This window comes from Artibeus jamaicensis, unplaced genomic scaffold (assembly GCF_021234435.1).
Source record: "Artibeus jamaicensis isolate MK-2021 breed Jamaican fruit bat unplaced genomic scaffold, CSHL_Jam_final contig_465, whole genome shotgun sequence".
NCBI lineage: Eukaryota > Metazoa > Chordata > Mammalia > Chiroptera > Phyllostomidae > Artibeus > Artibeus jamaicensis.
In genome coordinates, this window is record NW_026521843.1 from 23,715,192 (window position 1) to 23,734,410 (window position 19,219).

Here is a 19,219-nt window from a genome sequence, read left to right on the forward strand (position 1 = left end):
TATTGTACATAAAATTACAGGCTCAAAAATCAAGTTTAATGTCAAAAGTTAGCATAAAAGTTCCAATATTTAAAAAAATCTGGTAAACTATCACCGACCTGCGATGACTTTGATACACTTTGTGAACCCCTGAAAAATGTTGTTTTGTTGGTGCTCAGAAACTCTGCAGGCAGAGCAGAACTTGTCCTGCTCTCACAGGACACAAAGTTTAGGAGCACTTGAGTTTAATATCTATTCATTGTTCTTTGTCAGAAGCACGAAGCCCTTCGGAGCCTAAAGCAGAAACACGAGCTAAAAACCCGTGTCCGGCAGCCACGCCCCCTGTCTCCGGAGGCACGTGTCCACTCGGAACTCTGCGCACTCTCGAGAACCTGGAGGCAACCGCTTCTGCTGCAGGCCTGACATTCAAGGACGGGAACATGGCACACGGTATGCAGGCTGCTCTAGTCCAGAAGAGTACAACTTCTTATATTTGTATATAAATGCATCTGTTTTCCCAAGGCTAACTTTGTAGCATTCCACGGGCACCAAAGAGCCAAATGGTGGCATTTTGGGTGGGCATTCTTGGTTATCGGCTTCCAAGGAAGGTGACACTGTCTCTGACGTGCCAGTTTTTTCTTCGGGAATCAGGCACTTCTCTGCTCCGGGTTCGTCGGCGTGGCCGCCTTTGGAATTCGGAGGGACGCTGCTGTCTCGGTCGGCTGCGAGGCTCCTGCAGTGAGCTTCGCCGAGCAACAGAACGACTGCCCCGCCGGCGCGGAGCACTCTGGGACAGAAAGTGATAACCGGTGTGAGTGTTCCCTTCCTCGTACGTAACAAACAACCCCATTTCATTCAAAGTGTTTGGTGGTCTTAATGTGAAATTTAATTTTATCTACTTAAATACAAGGATTTTGATAATTAGGCAGTATCTTCCATAATGCATATTCATTATAGTATTATGGAATTGCTAGTACAAATCTGCTTTAATTATCTATTTTTACTCTACTTAAAAGGCAGCCTCAAAATAATTTATAACAATATTTTAATAAATGCTTGTATAAAAGAAAAGGCAGATGAAAAATCCTAAAGAATCAGCATATATTAAAGGCAATTGGCTGATGGCAGAAGAAAGGCACCAGGAAAGAACGAGGACATGAACAAAGGATTGGCAAACGGGAAGACCTTGAGCTTGTTGAGGAGAATTCATTTCAATCACTTGACCAAAGTCTGTATAGTACTTAAGTGGAAAAAGTAATGAATGGATCCAATCTTCGGAGTTGCTGTCAAGATTGCTGAACAGCCGGAGAGGCCAGTAAAGAGAGGGTCTCAAACCTACACTGTGAGTGAAAGGACAAGCAGGACGAGACAGGCCAAGGGGTGACGAGGGGCTAGAGCAGAGGAGGCGATGGAGGCAGAGAAGGCAACAGAGACAGGGAGAAGGCAGGAGGGGGGGCATTGAGAATAGTTTCTCGTGAGGGTGAATGGCGGGGAGGTGGGAGGAGGAAGGAGGAGGAGGGAGGAGAGGAATTTGGTCTGGGCGTCAGCGTGCATTGCAGTGGATGGCTGGAGGTGGAGCCTGGAGGTGATGAGGGGGAGACCCCGGAGTTCTCAGCAGTAAACGGCAGATAAAGCCGCAGTGGTGGATGAGATCGCCTGGGGTGGCAGTGCACAGTGAGGGCAGAGAAGGGGCCAAGGAACAGAGACTCAGAGGAGGAAGAGCTGGTGAAACGCAAGCCTCAGGGAAGTCTAATGAAGTGATGTCACGGAAGTCACAGGAGTACAGTCACAGAAGGGGAGGGTCTCAGCGGGGTCAAATGCCACAGGACTAACCGGTGAGTGGGGTTACGAGAAATCACTAGTGAACCTGGAGCAAAGGCTGGTCTGCTGGAATCAAAGGGGGCTGGAAGGTGAGGAGGCAGACGTCAAGTGCTGACGACTCCCAAGAAGTCTGGTAAGGAAATGGGAATCACGGCCAACAAAGCTGTCAGGAGCCAAGGAGCTTCCCCTCGCAGGACAATCAGCAAAGCTCCATATGTCTGTCTCCAAACGACATCACACCTACTTCACTTCCACGGTCAAGTCCCACCTACGCTCTTGCACAATCTCCCGACAGGTCCTCTCCACGCTTGTTGCTCTTCCCACCCCCCTTGCCAGTTTCCACACAGAAAACAAACGTAAATCCCAGCTAAGTCTCTCTTCCATTCTACTTCAAATACCTTCTAAACTCCTACGTGATGTGATCTGACCCTCACCCACCTTCTCCACTCCACTGCCTGCTTGCCTCCCTTCGCCCACATGGTCTGAGTGACTGACCTTCCTCTGGAGGCTCGAACTCAACAAGCTGCTTCTTGTCTTAGAACATCTGGCCTTGCTGTTCACTCTGCACTTGTCACTCATTCCCTTTCTCATCATTCAGGCCCCAGGGCTCAAATGCCATTTCCTGGGAGAGGCCTTGGCAAGGTGGTCACTGCTTCTCTCTCAGTCACTCTCCTGCAAAATGTCCTGTTTTCTTTCCTTCACATTATCCATCATGACTGGAAATTATCCTGTTCATTTATGAACAGTCTGCCTGCCCACACGGGAACGCAAGCCCCACGTGGGCAGGGACTCTGTCCTATCCGCAGCTCTATCCCCAGGGCCTAGCAGTGTGTGTGGTATGCAAGGCCTCCTAAGAGTCTGGAAGGGATGACTGAATCTGCGGAATGAGGAGATGAATGGTTTGAAGACTCGAACACGAGGTGGGCAGAGTGTGGTCCTTGAGGAGGCAGGAACCGAGAGGAAGAATCCTGGCTGGAAGAGAGGAACCTCTCCCACTGGGGCACTCCACCGAGGGGGTGAGGGAGGGGACAGATGAGGCTGTACACCGTGGGGCAGAAACAGGAAAACATTCAACTACCTCTACACACATCAAAGAAAATAGAGTTAAAATAATAATAAACACGATAGAACATGTTAACAGAAACAAAAACCCTGCCATCCCGAGTACGGCAAGGTTATGAGAAAATGAGTACTGCTGACATAAAAACTGGTATAGCTTTTCTGAAACAGCAGTTTAACAATAATGTACTAAAAATGCAACGTGTATAATCTTTGACCCAGCAGTCTCACTTCTAGGAAATTATTCTAATAGAATGTAACAGTAGAAGTAATAGAGTAACATGACCATATGACCATATGGTGATTCCAGGTTGGTTTGGATACATTGTCATCTATCACTTAACCCTGACACTTACCCTTTCAAGTGCGTCCTGTTAGCGTTACTGTTTCATGGATGTAGAAACCAAGGCACTCAGTCTGGTTAAGTAACTTGGTCATATTAACTTCACTTTGAAGACTATACAGGATGTTCAGAGTGTTGTTCTTTGTGAAGATGAAAAATTGGGAATTACCTAAATGCACATCCCTAGGTATGGGTTATACAGTGGTATATACAAATAATGTGATACTATCTATGGTAACCATAGAAAATTATAATATACACTATAACAACTTATCAGAAAGGAGATTCATGACATGTTCCTGAGTGGAAAAAAAGCAAGTTACAGTACAGAAAATTAAGGATGCTCCTATTTATTTAAAATTGAAAACATGTACCTATCGGTGTACTATATATATTACACACATGTGTGTATATATATATATATATATATATATATATATGAGAGATGCCTAGCAGAACTTTCATTAAGTTATCATTATAATTTTTTTACTTTTTAAAATATATTTTATTAATTATGCCATTACAGTTGTTCTGTTTCTCCCCTTCATTCCCCTCCCCCCTGCACACCCCCTCCCCCACCATTCACCCTCTTTAGTTTATGACCACATGTGTGTCTCAAGTTCTTTAGATTCTATATTTCCCATACTTTTCTTGCCCCCCCATCAATTTTCTATCTACTGTCTATGCTACTTATTTTCTGTACCTTCTCCCCCCTTCTCCTCCTGCCACTCCCCTGTTGCTAATCCTCCTTGAGATCTTCATTTCTATGTTTCTACTCCTGATCCAGCTGTCCTTTTAGTTTGCTTTTGTTTTAGGTGTGGTTGTTAATAACTGTGAGTTTGCTGTCCTTTCATGTCACTGTTCATGTTTCTTTAACTTCTTTTTCTTAGATAAGTCCCTTTAACATTTCATATAATAAGGGCTTGGTGATGATGAACTCCTTGAATTTGATCTTATCTGAGAAGCACTTTATCTGCTCCTTCCATGCTAAATGAAAGCTTTGCTGGATAGAGCAATCTTGGTTGTAGGTCTTTGGTTTTCATGACTTGGAATACCTCTTTCCAGCCCCTTCTTGCCTGTAAGGTCTCTTTTAAGAAATCTGCTGACAGTCTGATAGGAACTCCTTTGTAGGTGACTGTCCCCTTAGCTCTTGCTGCTTCTAAGATTCTCTCCTTCATTTTAATCTTGGCTGATGTAATGATGATGTGCCTTGATGTGTTCCTTCTTGGGTCCAACTTCTTTGGGACTCTCTGAGCTTCTTGGATTTCCTGGAAGTCTATTTCCTTTGCCAGACTGGGGAAATTCTCCTTAATTATTTGTTCAAATAAGTTTTCCACTGGTGGCTGTTCCTTTCCCCCTTCTGGTACCCCTATAATTTGGATGTTGGAGCGTTTACAGGTGTCCTGGAGGTTCCTAAGACTCTCCTCATTTTTTTGAATTCTTGCTTCTTCACTCTTTTCTGTTTGGCCATTATTTGCTTTCTTCTGGTCCACTCCATTGATTTGAGTCCCAGTTTCCTTTTCATCGCTATTGGTTTCCTGTGCAATTCCATTCATTTCAATTAGTTTTGCCTTCATATGTTTCTCTAATTTGTGGCTATAATTAACCAGTTCTGTGAGGATCCTGACCACCAGTGTTTTAAACTGTGCGTCTGAGAGTTTTGCTATTTCTTCATTGCTTAGATTTATCGGCTCTGGGGCTTTGAGATCTTGAGCCATTTTTGGTCTGTTTGCACCTGTTAAGTATGAGGAGCAGAGCCTTAGACTCCCAGGTCGCTGGGTTGTGACGCTGTATGTGGGGGCGTGGTCAGAGCGGGGAAATGGCGGCGCCCTCTGCTGCCGCTCCCCGTGGGGCCTGCACAGTCCCGTAGTCTCACCGCCCACTCCCTCGCTTGTCTATCTGCGCAGAAATGTGCGACCACAGTCAACCCGCAGCAGCCCTGATCCCTCACTGTTTCCCCGCGGTCACTCGGTGAGTTGCCCACCAGGTCCAACCCTGCGCCTGGATTCTGCGCGCCTGAGTCCATCTGACCGAGTTTTTCTGTGAGACTCTGCTCTGACAGCTGCTGGTTTCGCCCCTCTTACCAGTCAGGCTGAAGAATGTGTTGTTAACAGACTTCTGAAAATTTCAATTTTCTGTGTTCTGGCTGTGTTTTCTGTTGCTAATATTGAGTTGTCTCTAAACTTGGTTGTGAGAGAAAGCACGGTATCTCTACCTATGCCTCCATCTTGGCGGAAGTCCTCAGATGTTGGAAAGTTTAAAGTTGTCTTAAAGGTTCCTAAGCCTCTCCTCATTTTTTTGAATTCTTGTTTCTTCATCCTTTTCTGTTTGGTCATTTTTTTTTCTCCTTCTGGTCCACTCCTTTGATTTGAGTCCCAGTTTCCTTTCCATTCCTATTGGTTTCCTGTGTATTTCCCTTCATTTCAATTAGTTTAGCCTTCATATGTTCCTCTAATTTGTGACTAAAATCAACCAGTTCTGTGAGCATCCTGATCACCAGTGTTTTGAACTATGCATCTGAAAGTTTGGCTATTTCTTCATCACTTAGATTTACCGGCTCTGGGGCTCTGAGTTGTTCTTGAGCCATGTTTTTTTTTTTAATATTTTATTTATTTATCTTTAGAGAAGGGAAGGAGAGAGGGAGAGAAACATCAATGTATGGTTGCGTTTGTGCATCCCCTGCTGGGAACTGGCCTGCAGGGAACCTGCCTGCAACCTGGGCATGTGCCCTGACTGGGAATCGATTGAGCCATGTTTTGATCTGTTCATGTCTGTTATGTATGAGGAGCGGAGCCTTAGTTGTTCACCAGGGCGGGGCCACCCAGGTTGCTGGGTTGTGATGCTGTATGTGGGGGCAGGGTCAGAAAGGGACAATGGCGGTTCCCTCTGCCGCTTCCTGCCACTGGGGCCTGCTCGGTCCATGTCACTGCTCACTCCTTCACCAGTTTATCTGCGCACGAATGTGTGACTGCGATCAGCCCTCAGTGGGTCCACCCGCTGCTTCTCCACACCTGGGATCTGCCCACAGCTGCTGGCGCACCTGGGTTGCGGCCCGGGTCGGTCCGGTGGATCTTTCCTGCCCGACCCTGCTCTGCTGCTGGCTCTGCCCCTCTTACTTGTTTGGCTGAAGGGTTCGTTGTTGTCAGACTTTTGCGTAGTTCAATTTTCTGTGGTTTGGCTGTGTTTTTGTTGCTAAAACTTTGTTATTTTTAAACTTGGTTGTGCGAGAAGGTGCAGTGCTTCCACCTACACCTCCATCTTGGCGGAAGTCATTATTATAATTTTTTTTTTTAAATAATGGAGACGATAAGAAAGTAAAAATCACCTCAAATCTTGCTACTGAGAGATGAACATGATTGATAAATACCCTTCTAGGCATCTTTTCATATTCATATACACATAATTTTTACTAAGAAAACTTATTTAGAATTTATATAGCAACATTTCCCAAACTGTATTCTTCTGAACATAAGCAATAATATGAAATATGATTTCTTATAAAAAATGAATTCCGTGGCCACTAAGTTGGGGAAACTGCATCAAACAATAGGAAAGAGATTTCCCTTTTGTGTGTGAACCTGCAAGACTAGGGGTAGAGGGTACAAGTGGCTCCGAATTATCTGACCTTGGAATGCATTAAGCTTTGACCTTCCACCCCAATCTCCGCTCGCAGCAGTGTGGTGTGTTTGTTGTTCTCAGCACATGCCTTCGGAGTGTTTACTCAAGAAATACTTCTTGAACATCTTCATGTATAAAACATTGCATGGTCTCCTTCCTTGCTCTTTCCAAATTTCTAATTTCATCGAAATCTTGCTTCTCCAATGAATCCATCTCAAGCTTCTTGGGTACACAGTGACTTCTTATGGCCAGGTGAGCAAGTTAAATTTCTAATTTTGCTCATGTTTTCCAAGATCATATTTGAGAGGAAAGTTACGAAATCATATGTCTCTGAATTACCCACAATGCTCTGTCCTCATGAAATGGTTACTGATGAAATAAATTAGAGCAGGAAATAACTGAGCTAAGAATGCTGAGCTCACGTTGCCAGAGCCATCGTTTGTCCGACAGTTGTTAATTCTGACTGCATGTTCTTTCTCGAAGAGTCCAGTTCTGTTTTACTTACAAGACCAACTGTTTCTTGCCTGTTATAAACAGCTTTACTGGATTCTTGTATTTTTTCTTATTTTTATTCACACAATTTCCTTTCCCTTCCATTTTCTGTCTATACCCTTAAACTACTGAGAAACCACTGGGAGAAAAGTTACATGTACGTAAATATATTTCCATATATTCCCACCTACCTCCGAAAAGGACCTGAAGTGGTTTACACTAAAAAGTCAGGTAAGAGCTAACAGTTATAGTTAGCTAACAGCACTTCGTAGGTCCCAGCACTGTTCCAAGAGATTTAAATCCACCGACTCCTCAGAACTATACTCTGAGGTAGGTACTATTATTTAAAACAAAGGCACAAAGTGGCCACGCAATGCGCCTGTGAGGGAAGAACTCCTAGTACCAGAGATAAGACTAGAACCCAGGCATCTGGCTTCAAGGCCTGTACTCTTCACCACTGCACGAGGCACATAAGACCTCAAACCACAAATAGTCAAGTCAAACCACAAAGGCTGTGGGCAGGAGGCAAGGACGCCTGATCACAGGAGAAGTTCCTTATGTCCAAATGCACACACTTCAAACATCCTACTGAGGCACTTGAATTAGGTGGAAAATTTTGAATATCTTCCTGATTCTTAGATAAATATTTAAATTTACTGCCACAATGTGAGGGCAGTCTTATCGATTACTGTCTCATTTTCAATTACCTAGAAAAACCAAAACCAGCCTAGAGAAAGTCAGGCTGATAAGGAGCATCTACTCAAAACACTGCCCTCTGCTGATTTGTGCTGTCTAAAATATGCAGCATTCGATTGTTAGTTGGGTTAAACCATTGTTTCTGAAAAGTTCTATCAAGGTTAAATGTAAGTCACTACTCACACATATTAGTATCTCACCAGGAGTTGGCTTCAGAGTACAGCTGGTGAATTAATACCTAGTCAGACGCAGAGCGTGTGGTTATTAACTCTGGTTGCACAACACTCACCTGGGGGGCGGTAGGGAATACTGACAATGACCTCAGAGCCTCGGAGAGGAGAGATGGAGAGTGGGCACCAATGTTTTTCGAAACCTCCTGAAATAATTTTACTAGCAAGTCAGGGTTGCAATGGCTCCTTGTGGGGGATGTGACGCCAGGCAGAAAGGAGCACGGGAGCTCGGAGAGTGTCCGAATTATAGCTGCTGCCCAGGAAAAGGTCTCAGGTAACATTTCAGAAGTTAGGTAACTGCATTAACAGAGCAAGTTCCTTAGAAATAAGGTAATCCAAAAAGAAATCAGGAGCACCCAGCAGTAAGAACGAGGTGAGATGCCTCTTAGTTGAACTAAGACTTCCCATGAAGCTTTACTTCTCCTTACAAAATGTCAGCCCTGACACTAAATTTCTCCGCCCCAGCACACATGGTTCACTTTTTCCACTGGTGACATGATTTACATACAGGCTCTCGAACATTTATGTTGTCCTGCTCTGTCCAATGCTCAGCTGCAACTATTTAATAAGAATTGACCACTTACTCATGTCCTTTCAGTCCTCTACACACTCTAGGTCCTCTCCTTACTCTAATGCAATAAACGATCATAAAAATACAGATTCGGGACTTACTGTTTGAACTTCTCAAAGCAACACTTTCACTAGATTACATTCCCCAAGGTCAACCTTAGAGACCATAACACGAAGAACACTCAGCACTTTCTTTTCACCAACAATAATAAAGGCATTGTCCTTCCTGTGTCACTGCACGGTCCTTCTGTGACTGCTCTGCTGTCTAGCAGCTGCGTGATCTTGAGAAAGTTCGTCTTTCTGGGAACCAGATTCCCACCTGTGAGGTGCAGGGGATTAACACACTGGATGCAGGGTTTTGTGCTGATTAGAAGTGAATATGCAAGTTACCTGGTTCACTGACTGACATGTAGGTCACCATTTCAGGTACACAAATTTCCGTCATTAACAAATAAAATAACTTTTTTCTGAATGAAACATAGTGTGAGATGATATGGGATATTTATTTCAACGATAAATTTCTGATTTAAAACCTTAGAAAATTAAGCTACAAAGACTCAAGGAAATTACTAAAATTCAGTAAAATCTACACTGAAGAGCTGTGATACATTTTGTTTAAGTGTCCAATAGCTCACAATCATGGAAATAAACTCAACACCTTACCTTTCCATTTCTCGTAGAATGCTTTTGATGTCTTTTCCTAACTTAAACTTTTTCCCAAATGGAATGTCAGAAATAATAACATCAACACTTTCTGGAGGCAACGGCAATTCTGAAACACAGAAATTAGAGCATCCTATTCAGTAAGTTCAAGTATTTATAATCTAAATGTGAGAAAATTAAAGTACACAGGACTGTGTTTTCATATTAAATAAAATTTAGGGTGGCTAATATTATTTCTAAGAAATTACAAGTTTCTGAAAGGCATTTAGAATTACTGAAGATAAATGGTACAGTAATTATAGTCCATTCTTTGAAAATTGGTTTTCCAGGTATGATGAAATATGACATAAGTAAGCAGAATTTTAAATTAAGCAGAAATTCAATTCTCTAAACATATTACATGACTAGAAAATTGTCAGTACCGACAAGAAATACATTACGTTGTCTACAAGAACTTCTTACAAAAATTATACTCTGTAGCTTTCATTTTTCTTTTTACAGTTATGTATAAAATTTTGCATGTATAGATCTATTTTTAAGTATTTTTATTGATTATGCTATTAGTTTTTTTCCAATTTCCCCCCCTTTATCCCCCTCCTCCACCATGCCCTGCCAACCCTCCAGCATCCCCCCCTTAATTCATGTCCATGGGTTGTACATATAAGTTCTCTGAGTCCTCTGTTTCCTACACCATTTTTTATCTTTCCCCATCTATTTTATGTCTACTAATTGTGCTTCTTTTGTGTGTGTGTGTGAAGAATGCTGTCGGACTCCTTCCCCAGCAGCCTAAGTAAGAGGTGGCCCCAGACACCTCAGCGACCATGGGAAGGCTTCTGATGCCCACCCCTGGTCTTGGTCACCTTCTCCATGGAGCTCCATGGCTTGTGCTGAGAGGAGAGACAGAGGGAATTAGAGAAGAAAATAACACTACAAAGGCTGTCACCTGTCTTTAAAAGCTTATAAATAGATGAACCTTTGAGGTCACCAAGTCCAGTGAATGCAGGGATCCCCCTACCACATCCCCCAAAGGGTTACTGCAGCTTTGCTCGGGCAGTTCCAGTGCCAGGGAGAGCGCTGGTGGATTTACCAGTGAGCATCCCCACACTTTGATTTTATACACATCTTAGCGAATCTACAAAAGATTCCTAAAAGGGGACTGCTGGTCAAAGCTATGTCTGTTTTGCCCTGGCTGGGCGGCTCAGTTGGTTGGAGCATCACCCCATACACCAAAGGTTGTGGGTTCATTTCCAGGTCAGAGCACATACCTAGGTTGCGGGTTCAATCCTGGTTGGGGCATGAATGGGAGGCAACTGGTTCATGTTTCTCACATTGATGTTTCTCTCTCTCCCACCTTCCTCTCTCTCTAAAAGTAATAAACATATCCTTGGGTGAGAATATGAAAAAGCTATGGCCCCTTTACATTTTAATAGCTACCAACAAATTGTGTAACCTGTGTACAAAGCATGCTGCAATGCCATAGATTTCTACAAAAAATCAGTTCCTGGCTCACGTAAAGGGCTTTCTCATAGTTAAAAATGTCCCACAACAGACCAGACTGCCTGGGTCCACAGGAGCATGTAAGTGTTCCCAAACGGAATGTCCGACCGGCATGTCACTGACAGCATTACGACAACGGGTACGGGTCAGAGAAGCTGACATCTAAGGGATCTCGGGTATTCAGAAGCACTCAGGACCTCCCCAGTGTCAGGGCCTCCGCATAGTGGCTCATCTGGCCTGAGCCCTCCCACATGCCGTGTTTCCCAGTCAGCCTAGGAGAGCAGCCTGACAACAGCCGGGGGTTGCTGTCCTGATGCACTCAGGCCCCACTGAGAGTCTGCAAACACTAACTGCTGGGCTCTGCTGGGCTCTCCGGTCCTCTGCCTCCAGCACAGGGATGTCCATCCTGTGACAAGCTGGTGCCGGTCCACTGGTGGTCTCTGGAAGAACACCAGGTCTTCCACGTGTGCAAACAGATCTCCTTTTGCATCTGAAGGGGGGCATAATTGTAGGCAAAAAGCACAGCCAGTGGCAAGCTTTAGGTGGAGCCGTTTTTTCTCACGACTGTAGATGGATAACTGCATGAACTTCAAAGGAAGCAGCCTGGTTAGCTCCAGGCACTTGGCTGACTTGAGTCCCTGTGCCAGGGTGTGTCGGTCATGTCTGACGTAGACTGCACAGCTGAAAGCTGGCCATGCCAGCAGCAGGACATCAGGTATTATGAGGTCAGGGCTGGTGTATGCGATGCCACAGTGACCACTTACACACCTCGTGCATGTTGATTACTTGTCCTCTTTTGCTGGTCTGGATGCAATTACTCTAAATGTGGGGATGTGCTGGAACACGGTGAACCTGTCCTTGCACAGCTGCCCCTGCAGCTTCCCTGTGGACCTGCGGACCATGGGCAGCATGCAGCTGCCCTGGCTGCCGCCCTGCCATAGCGTCCTGTTGCTACCCGTGCTTCTCATGCGGGGCTGCTGCACCTCTGCCTGGTCTCAGCCATAGCCCCTGAGGGCCGCCTATAAGTTTTTGCTGTCCATTGTGACCTGCATCAGCTGTCACACAGTCACACAGATCTCCTCGTTCTCATCCCCACAGCTGTCCCCACGGGCAGGAATAGTGTCTTCCTGCAGACAGCCACTGCCCAAGGGCTTCAAGAGTAAGTACCAAATTCTTATGTGTTTTGCATGCGACACACACGTATGCTCCTTCAAGGCCCCTTGATTTCATGCAGCTGCCACAAGCAATGGTGGGTAGGTTATCAGTGGTCACAGGAAAACTATCTTTTATTAAATCTATAAAGGTGATACTAATTAGGTGGCAAATACTTAAGGCTTTATAAGATTTGAATGTATTTTTGACCTTTTGCTTAATATTTTCTTTTATACTTATCATAGAATTTCTGTGAACCGTGAACTTTGGAATTTAATAATGTACACAAAGGTTGAACAGGGAATGCTTTACTAAGAATCTCCTTATCCTTCTCAAGCCTGCATCTAGTTGTAGATGTCTATAAACGCCTTTCTAAAAAATTTAAAAGAAAAAAGAGCAAAATTCATTGAAGAGGAGTCATTTGACTTAAATAAAAAGGCATGGTCCCCAGGGCGCTGTTTGGGTGCATTTTTCTCCGCTGCCTGTGAAAAGCAGCTGGCTTTGGGCTCAGTGTCCTTGGAGCAACCAGTCCGTTTTGGAGTAAATTCTAGATGCTTCCAGAAAGAGATCTGTTTTGTCTGGTCAGCGATATCATGGTGGCCTCACAGTGGATGGGAAATGTCAACAAACATTCTATTCAAGAAGTGTTCACCATCAGCTTTGGTGAGCAATGAAAACTCAGTACAGCAGATCCTGGAATGAGGTTATTTCCCGTAGTACCATTTTGTTATAAAGCAGATGAGATGCTGCAGAGACCTGACTCTTGCTTCTATCAATTAACCTGTGGTAGAATTGGTTTTATTAGACATCATTTTGCTGTGGTTCCAAGAACCTATCAACATTGAGTGAACTTACTGTATTTACTTTTTCATTAAATACGCACTTAAAAACACATATTGCTGTAAAACGTTACAGAATAGCAGTGTTGCCAAACAATGAAAAAGTATTCACATAATAAATGACAGAGCCATTGTAGCAAAAACACTCAGCTCCCTGCGGTAAGCTTCTTATCCTCTATTTCCTACACATCTTTCACAGAAACTTAACTCACTGTGTCCCACATTTGCTTCCTGTTCTCTGCCCCCCTCCCATAGGAAGCCTGACAGCCTCATGGACCTTGCAGAATACAGCCTGGGCCACAAGACACCTGGCTGAAACTCTGGGGCCAGGAAGGGTATTACAGGAAAACTCACTAACACAAAAGAAAATGTAACCAGCGCAGCATGAGGATGCTGAAACCACGCTGGCCTCACTCCTACCAGGGTAGAAATGAATGACACCTGAGAACAAAGCAATGGTTACCAATAATCTTGTTATAACTCTTTCACCGAAGAAATGTACAACAGGCTATAGAATGTCTAATTCAAGGAGTGAAAATGTCCTCCCTTTTTAATCTGCACATAGTTTTGTGATTTTAACTAATAATACATTTGTTTCTTTTGCTCAAATCTGTAAATATTATAGGGCTCCATCTGATACTAAAAATGATATCTATAGATTAGAAAAAAAGCCTAACCAATGTCTATTCATTTCCTAAGGCAGCCTTTAATATAATACCATTTGGCTCCAAACTTTCATGATGATTAAACTTTAGGGATAAATACATTAATTTCTTTAGATTTTATATTTAAAATTTTTAATTTTAGAAAAATTAAAACATATACAAAAGTAAAGAGAATAGTACTATTAAACTCCATTACCCAGCCCCAACAATGTTCAACTCATGGTCAATCTTTTTTTCCAATTTATTTTTCAGTTATAGTTTCCTTTCAATACTATTTTGTATTGGTTTAAGGTGTACAGCATAGTGCTTCAACAATCATACACTTTCAAAAAAACACATGTAATCTCTGTATGGTAAAGAACCACCTTCTTTGGCATGAGTTAAGGGTCATAAAATAAAGTGAGTATTACTGAAATTAGAAATAGTAGTCACAAAAGCACACAAAAAGAATGAAGGTGGTGATTCCGCAGAGACACAAGTCCTGATAGGAGTGTGCTAGCGTCCTGAACAGCCCCATGCCTGCAGGTCTGTAACTCAGGCGGTGAGTTTGGCACCACACAGTGTGTGCTCCTGTAATAAACCCTCACTCCAGCTCTGGGAGGAGGGTGTTACCTTCACGCTATAGATGAGAAAGTGCAGAGAGGTCCAGTCCTTTGCTGAAGGACATGCAGTTTAGAAACGATGGTGGAGCCAGAATTCACACTCAGTCTCTTTGAATCCAAAGTCCATGCCCGCACTTACTATAGTAGAAAGGTGTGCCATCTGCACCCCTGTCAATGTTGAACAAGGGGTTCATGGGTATCAACAAAGGAAAAACCAAACTAGTGAGGAAAAGAAACACTGTGTGAAGTGATCTTAAGAAAGCATGGTCTTTCCAATGCTTAGGAAAACTATATAAATGCTGTTCCCAATCATGAATCTTTTGAAAAATAAAAAAGTTACAATTAAAATATTGGAAGTAAACTGAGTATTAGCCTCACCAATAGATTACAAGGTATAAATAATTCACTGTTTATGGGGAGTCTTATTTTATATTATAATTCCAAAGATACTTATATAAGCTCACCTTTCCAAATATTTGCACTTTTCATGTCTTACCTACAACAGAGACTTTCAGTAGCGCAATTTTATCCTCAAGGCCTGCAGCTTTCAGGTTGTCACGGGCACCTTGGAGCTGCGAGTCGCTGACGTCAGCACCCACATAGTACGCTTCCTATGAGGAAAGAAATTCATATTTAAGTATAAATAAAACTATCAGGAAAGAAATTCATACTTAAGTATAAATAAAACTATCAGATATTTTCCGTAGTTAAGAAAACCTATTGACATTTTCTCAAATGGTGAAAGTGCAATTAATAGATGTGTTAATCCAGGTTGAAATGAATTCATCAGATTTCTTTAAAACAATATTCAATAGCAAAAATTTTTGTTAACAATTTAAAATCTATTAAAATATTTTACAGTTATAAATGACTACAGAATTTGGGGATTAGCATAATCTGTCATGACTAATCACTGGAATTACATTGTACTAAACTTATTATACTATTAAAAATAACACAGCAATTTAATTAATAAGCCATTTCATAGTAGAAAATAGTGATTCAGATAATTAAAATAATAGCCCCCAAAAGGCAGCCTACTTGTAAACAATCAGTAAGTAAACATACATATCGATGTACCAATCGATGTAAATATATTTCTTAGTTTACCAAAGTGTAGAACTTACCGGCCACTCTGTAGCGGCTTCCAGAAGTATTGTTCCAAGTCCACACATTGGATCTAAAACCAATGCACCAGCCTGGGAACAGAAATGCCGATTTGGTACTATTAAGTCTACTGTAATAGGGTATTATAGAAGAAACACAAACCTGGAGGAATCAGTACTTTAAGAGTACTGGTTCCTGTTTACACTTTCGGAATTTCAGGTAGTTAATGCTCCGAGGCACGTGTATGCTGGGCCTGTGTACATATTAGGCAGGACGGGGCCAAAGCACAGTGAGCGAGAGGGAACACGGGGATGCTGTCGGGGGGCAGGAAGGCAAGCCCGTCGAGGCAGGCTGGCTTACGCTGCATGTAGTAACAAGCTCCGGATCTTAGAGGTTTAAACAGCAGGTAACCTCATGCTGCCTGCCCATAGTAGGGCACCTGGGGCTTTTGCTCCTTAGTCTGGAAGTCGAATTGAACAAATGGTCACCATTTGGAGCACAGCCGTCATTATGGCAGAGGGAAAAACAGCATGACAAGTTATGCATTAGGATTTAAAGGTGCCATCTGCAAGTGACACATATGTTCACCAACATTTAACCAGCTAAAGCATGTCAGTCACATGACACACCCAATTACAAGGGGCCAGGAAAGTGTAATTCTGTCTGCGCCTGGGAACAGAACAGGATATCTGGAGAAAAACACTAGGCACTCCCATTCTGGGGGTTGCATGTCAGATCTGGTAGGTACTGTGAGGATTCTGGTTCTATTCTGAAAGATGGGAAACTCTTAGAGAGTTCTGAGCAGGGAAGTAACAAGACATTACATTTCAAAGGGATCATTCCCGATGATCTGTGAGAAGAGAACAGAAGAACAAGAGTGTTAAGAGGGAGGCTACTTAGGGGATCCAGGAGATGACAGTAGCTTAAATCAAGAGTGGTACTGGTGGAAGTGGTAAGAGCTGGTTGGACTCCAGGTATATTTTAAAGGCGGAGTCAACACGGTGGGCTGGATATGGAGTGCTAGAGAACGGCAGCACCTGAGAGGCATAAAGTTTTTGACCTGAGCAACTGGAGGAGGAGAGGTGCCCATTAGTGAGATGGGAAGACTCCAGGAGGAGAAGCTTCAAAGGTGACAAGAGTATAGTTCCAGACGTGGTAATTTAGAGATACATCCTGGACCACCTATGGAGACCAAGTGAGCCATTGGACACAGAAGCCTGGAGTTCAGAGGACAGGTTCAGACCATAGGTGTAAATGTGGGAGCAGTCAGTGTCAAGTCTATGAAGGGTATTCAAGGAACCAGAACCAGATGAGGCACACAGAAGCAAGAGAAGTTAAAATAGAAGATCGTCTATGGGTTGGACCCGGATGATCTCGTAAATACAGACGTTTGGTAGACAACCTTTCGGCAACACATGCTGAGCATTGCACGTGCTCAAGGACGGAGAAGAACCCAGTGTAGTGTTCCCAAAACAAAGTGGACAAAACCATTTCAAGAAGGAGGGCGCTGCTGGTGACGAAGGGCTGACGGGTTCAGTGTGAGATGAGTGGTCTCGGTGGAGCTGCTGCTGGAGCCCAAAGAGGGTGGGCACAAGTGAGAGGGAGAGGAAAAGAGGTCGGGCGGCAGGTGTGGGCAGCTAGTTTCAAGAGTTTTTCTGTAAAAGGAAACAAAAGAATGGGGGTGGTAGCTGAATGAGCACGTGGGTTCAGGAGAAGGTTATTTTTTTAAAGTTGCAAGATATTATAGCGAGTGCACCTGCTGATGAGAATGGCCCAACAGAAAGTCCGTTGTAGGTAGGCAAGAGGGACTGGCACCCAGGCCACAGGCAGTGGAGAGCAGCAAGGGCAATGCACATGACGGAACAGCAATAAGGCAACGTAAGTGGGCGCAGATTCCGGTACGCTGGCAGATTTGGTGAGGAGATCATGGTGAATATTTATGTCAAATAAGAATCAAGAGAGTTAAAAGTATGGGCAAAGGAATGACTGTAATGGCAGAAAATAAAATCCAAGCTGTGAGGGAGGGACGAGGACAGTGATGAATACTGGGCAGCGTTAGGGTCAAAGGCTGGTGGTCCCAAGGGGTTACTGAACTGTCTTAGGGTGCTGGAGGACGCGAACAGGAAAGAGAAGGTGGTTAACAGCAGGCTTTGTGAAGGTGAGATTTTGGGGAGGCATTCCCTTCTGAGTATGATGGGGTCCGGGGTGTGCCTCAGGCAGGTCATTAGAGGTAAGGAAGCAGAAACTTGGATGGGTCAGGTTATGGAGTGCATAGTGAGACCATAATTAGAACAAGAATGGCCTCTATTCTTATAGGAATGCTAGGAAGAGATCTGTGTATGACTGTAATAATCCGGTGGCATGTGCTCCAAAGGCACTGAGAGATTTTGGGCAGAAAGAACGAGGAGCAAGCAGGACACCTACCCCACCTCCAGTCCCAGTGGTCCTTCAATTGGTCTGCAGAGGAAGCAGAGTGCTCAGTGGCCAGTCAGGTTTCTCTCTGCCAGAGAGTACTTAATGGAAAGGACCAAAATGTCCCGAGAGAGAGAGAGAGACAGAGAGAGACAGAGAGAGAGAGAGAATTTCAGAAGCAGAAAAAAAAAGTAGTTTTAGGTTCAAGTCTCTAATGCAAAGCAGTTGAGGTAATAATAATTAAAAAGTGAGAAAAAGTGGCTGAGCTAGAGAAATAATAATAAAAATTTTACAATTATTAGAATCCAAATAAGTATTATGACTATAATTATTACTATAGCAGTAGTTAATATTATATGCTTCTAATGGCAGGCACTGTTCTAATCACTTGATAAATGCTAATTCATTCCATTCTCACATGGCCTTATGAAATTATTCTTTTCATCTTGTAAGTGAGAAACTGAGGCATAAAGATGTTAACTATCTCGCCCAAAGTTTCCCAGTCAGCAAATGGTGGAGCAGAATTAGAACCCAGGCAGTCAGACTCCCAGATTAGGAGCTGGACAGAAAAGACATGCAAGTATATTCTGGTGAGAATCCTGGCCCTTACAGAACTAAAGACAAAAGTCTTACCAGTTTCTGAGCAGAAAGAACAAGGTGGTGATAAGGGAAGAGAAAATCACTCTGGCACAGAGAACTCGGCTCTCACACTGGCAGCTAAAAGGCAACGGGACAGCACAGACAGACAGACAGCTGAGAGAAAAGAAATGCAACTCCAGCCGAGATGGACACACCGGGGATGAAAGGAAGAGACGTGAGGATTACGGACATCCAGGTGGTATATACCACTACAACACCGCATGCGAGGAACATACTCACGGGAAGACCGTAACCCAGCAAGAAGCAGACCAGGGCAGGGGCCCTCCCTGGGGGCACGCAACATGACAACCCACAGCGAGGACCGACACCCTCTGCAGCACACCTCTGTGTGCTTGCACAGAAATGCGTTCGTTGTACATGATTTGACCAATGATTAAGGGCAGGCTGGGAATACAAGTGCTAAATAAGAACTGTGGAAACAGACAAGACATGCTTCCAGGGAAATGTGATACATGACCAATGATTTAGGTCAATCTAGTAGCTGGGGGTTGGTTGGGAGTGAAAGAAGATAAAATGTTTCTAAGGTCTCACTGTAGGAGGAGTAACGGTGGGTCAGGAGGAGAGGAAACAGCCTGGAGGTCTCATCTTATGATAGGAAAGAAGGGGAAGATGAGAGTGAGTGTCTTGGTAGTAAAACCTATCTTGTCAGAGGAAGCAGTAGATCTCTTGTTGTTAAGTAACAGCAGGGTCCTATGTGTTTCAATGAGAGAGCCGGGAAAGGGAACCATTCATGGGCTGGAACAATAAGGTACAATCTCCAACCTCAGGGAGGAAAATGAAATGATTACGAAGTGACTTGGTGAGACCAGCAGAA

The 19,219-nt window shown here is 43.6% G+C and overlaps 1 protein-coding gene across 2 annotated transcripts in view; it reads right to left on the bottom strand.

Annotated features, from left to right (window-relative positions):
* The window catches only part of THUMPD2 (THUMP domain containing 2), a 38,163-nt gene continuing 18,944 nt past the window's right edge, over positions 1 to 19,219 (bottom strand). The window contains exons 6-9 of one of the 2 annotated variants that reach the window (XM_037136210.2): positions 15,354 to 15,425; positions 14,723 to 14,837; positions 9,472 to 9,580; positions 1 to 766 (exon numbers count right to left, since the gene is read on the bottom strand). In XM_037136210.2, coding sequence (XP_036992105.2) covers positions 406 to 766; positions 9,472 to 9,580; positions 14,723 to 14,837; positions 15,354 to 15,425 — 657 coding nt within the window. In that variant the 3' untranslated portion in view covers positions 1 to 405. The remainder of the gene's footprint in view (positions 767 to 9,471; positions 9,581 to 14,722; positions 14,838 to 15,353; positions 15,426 to 19,219) is intronic. The other variant, XM_037136151.2, reaches the window with a different exon arrangement.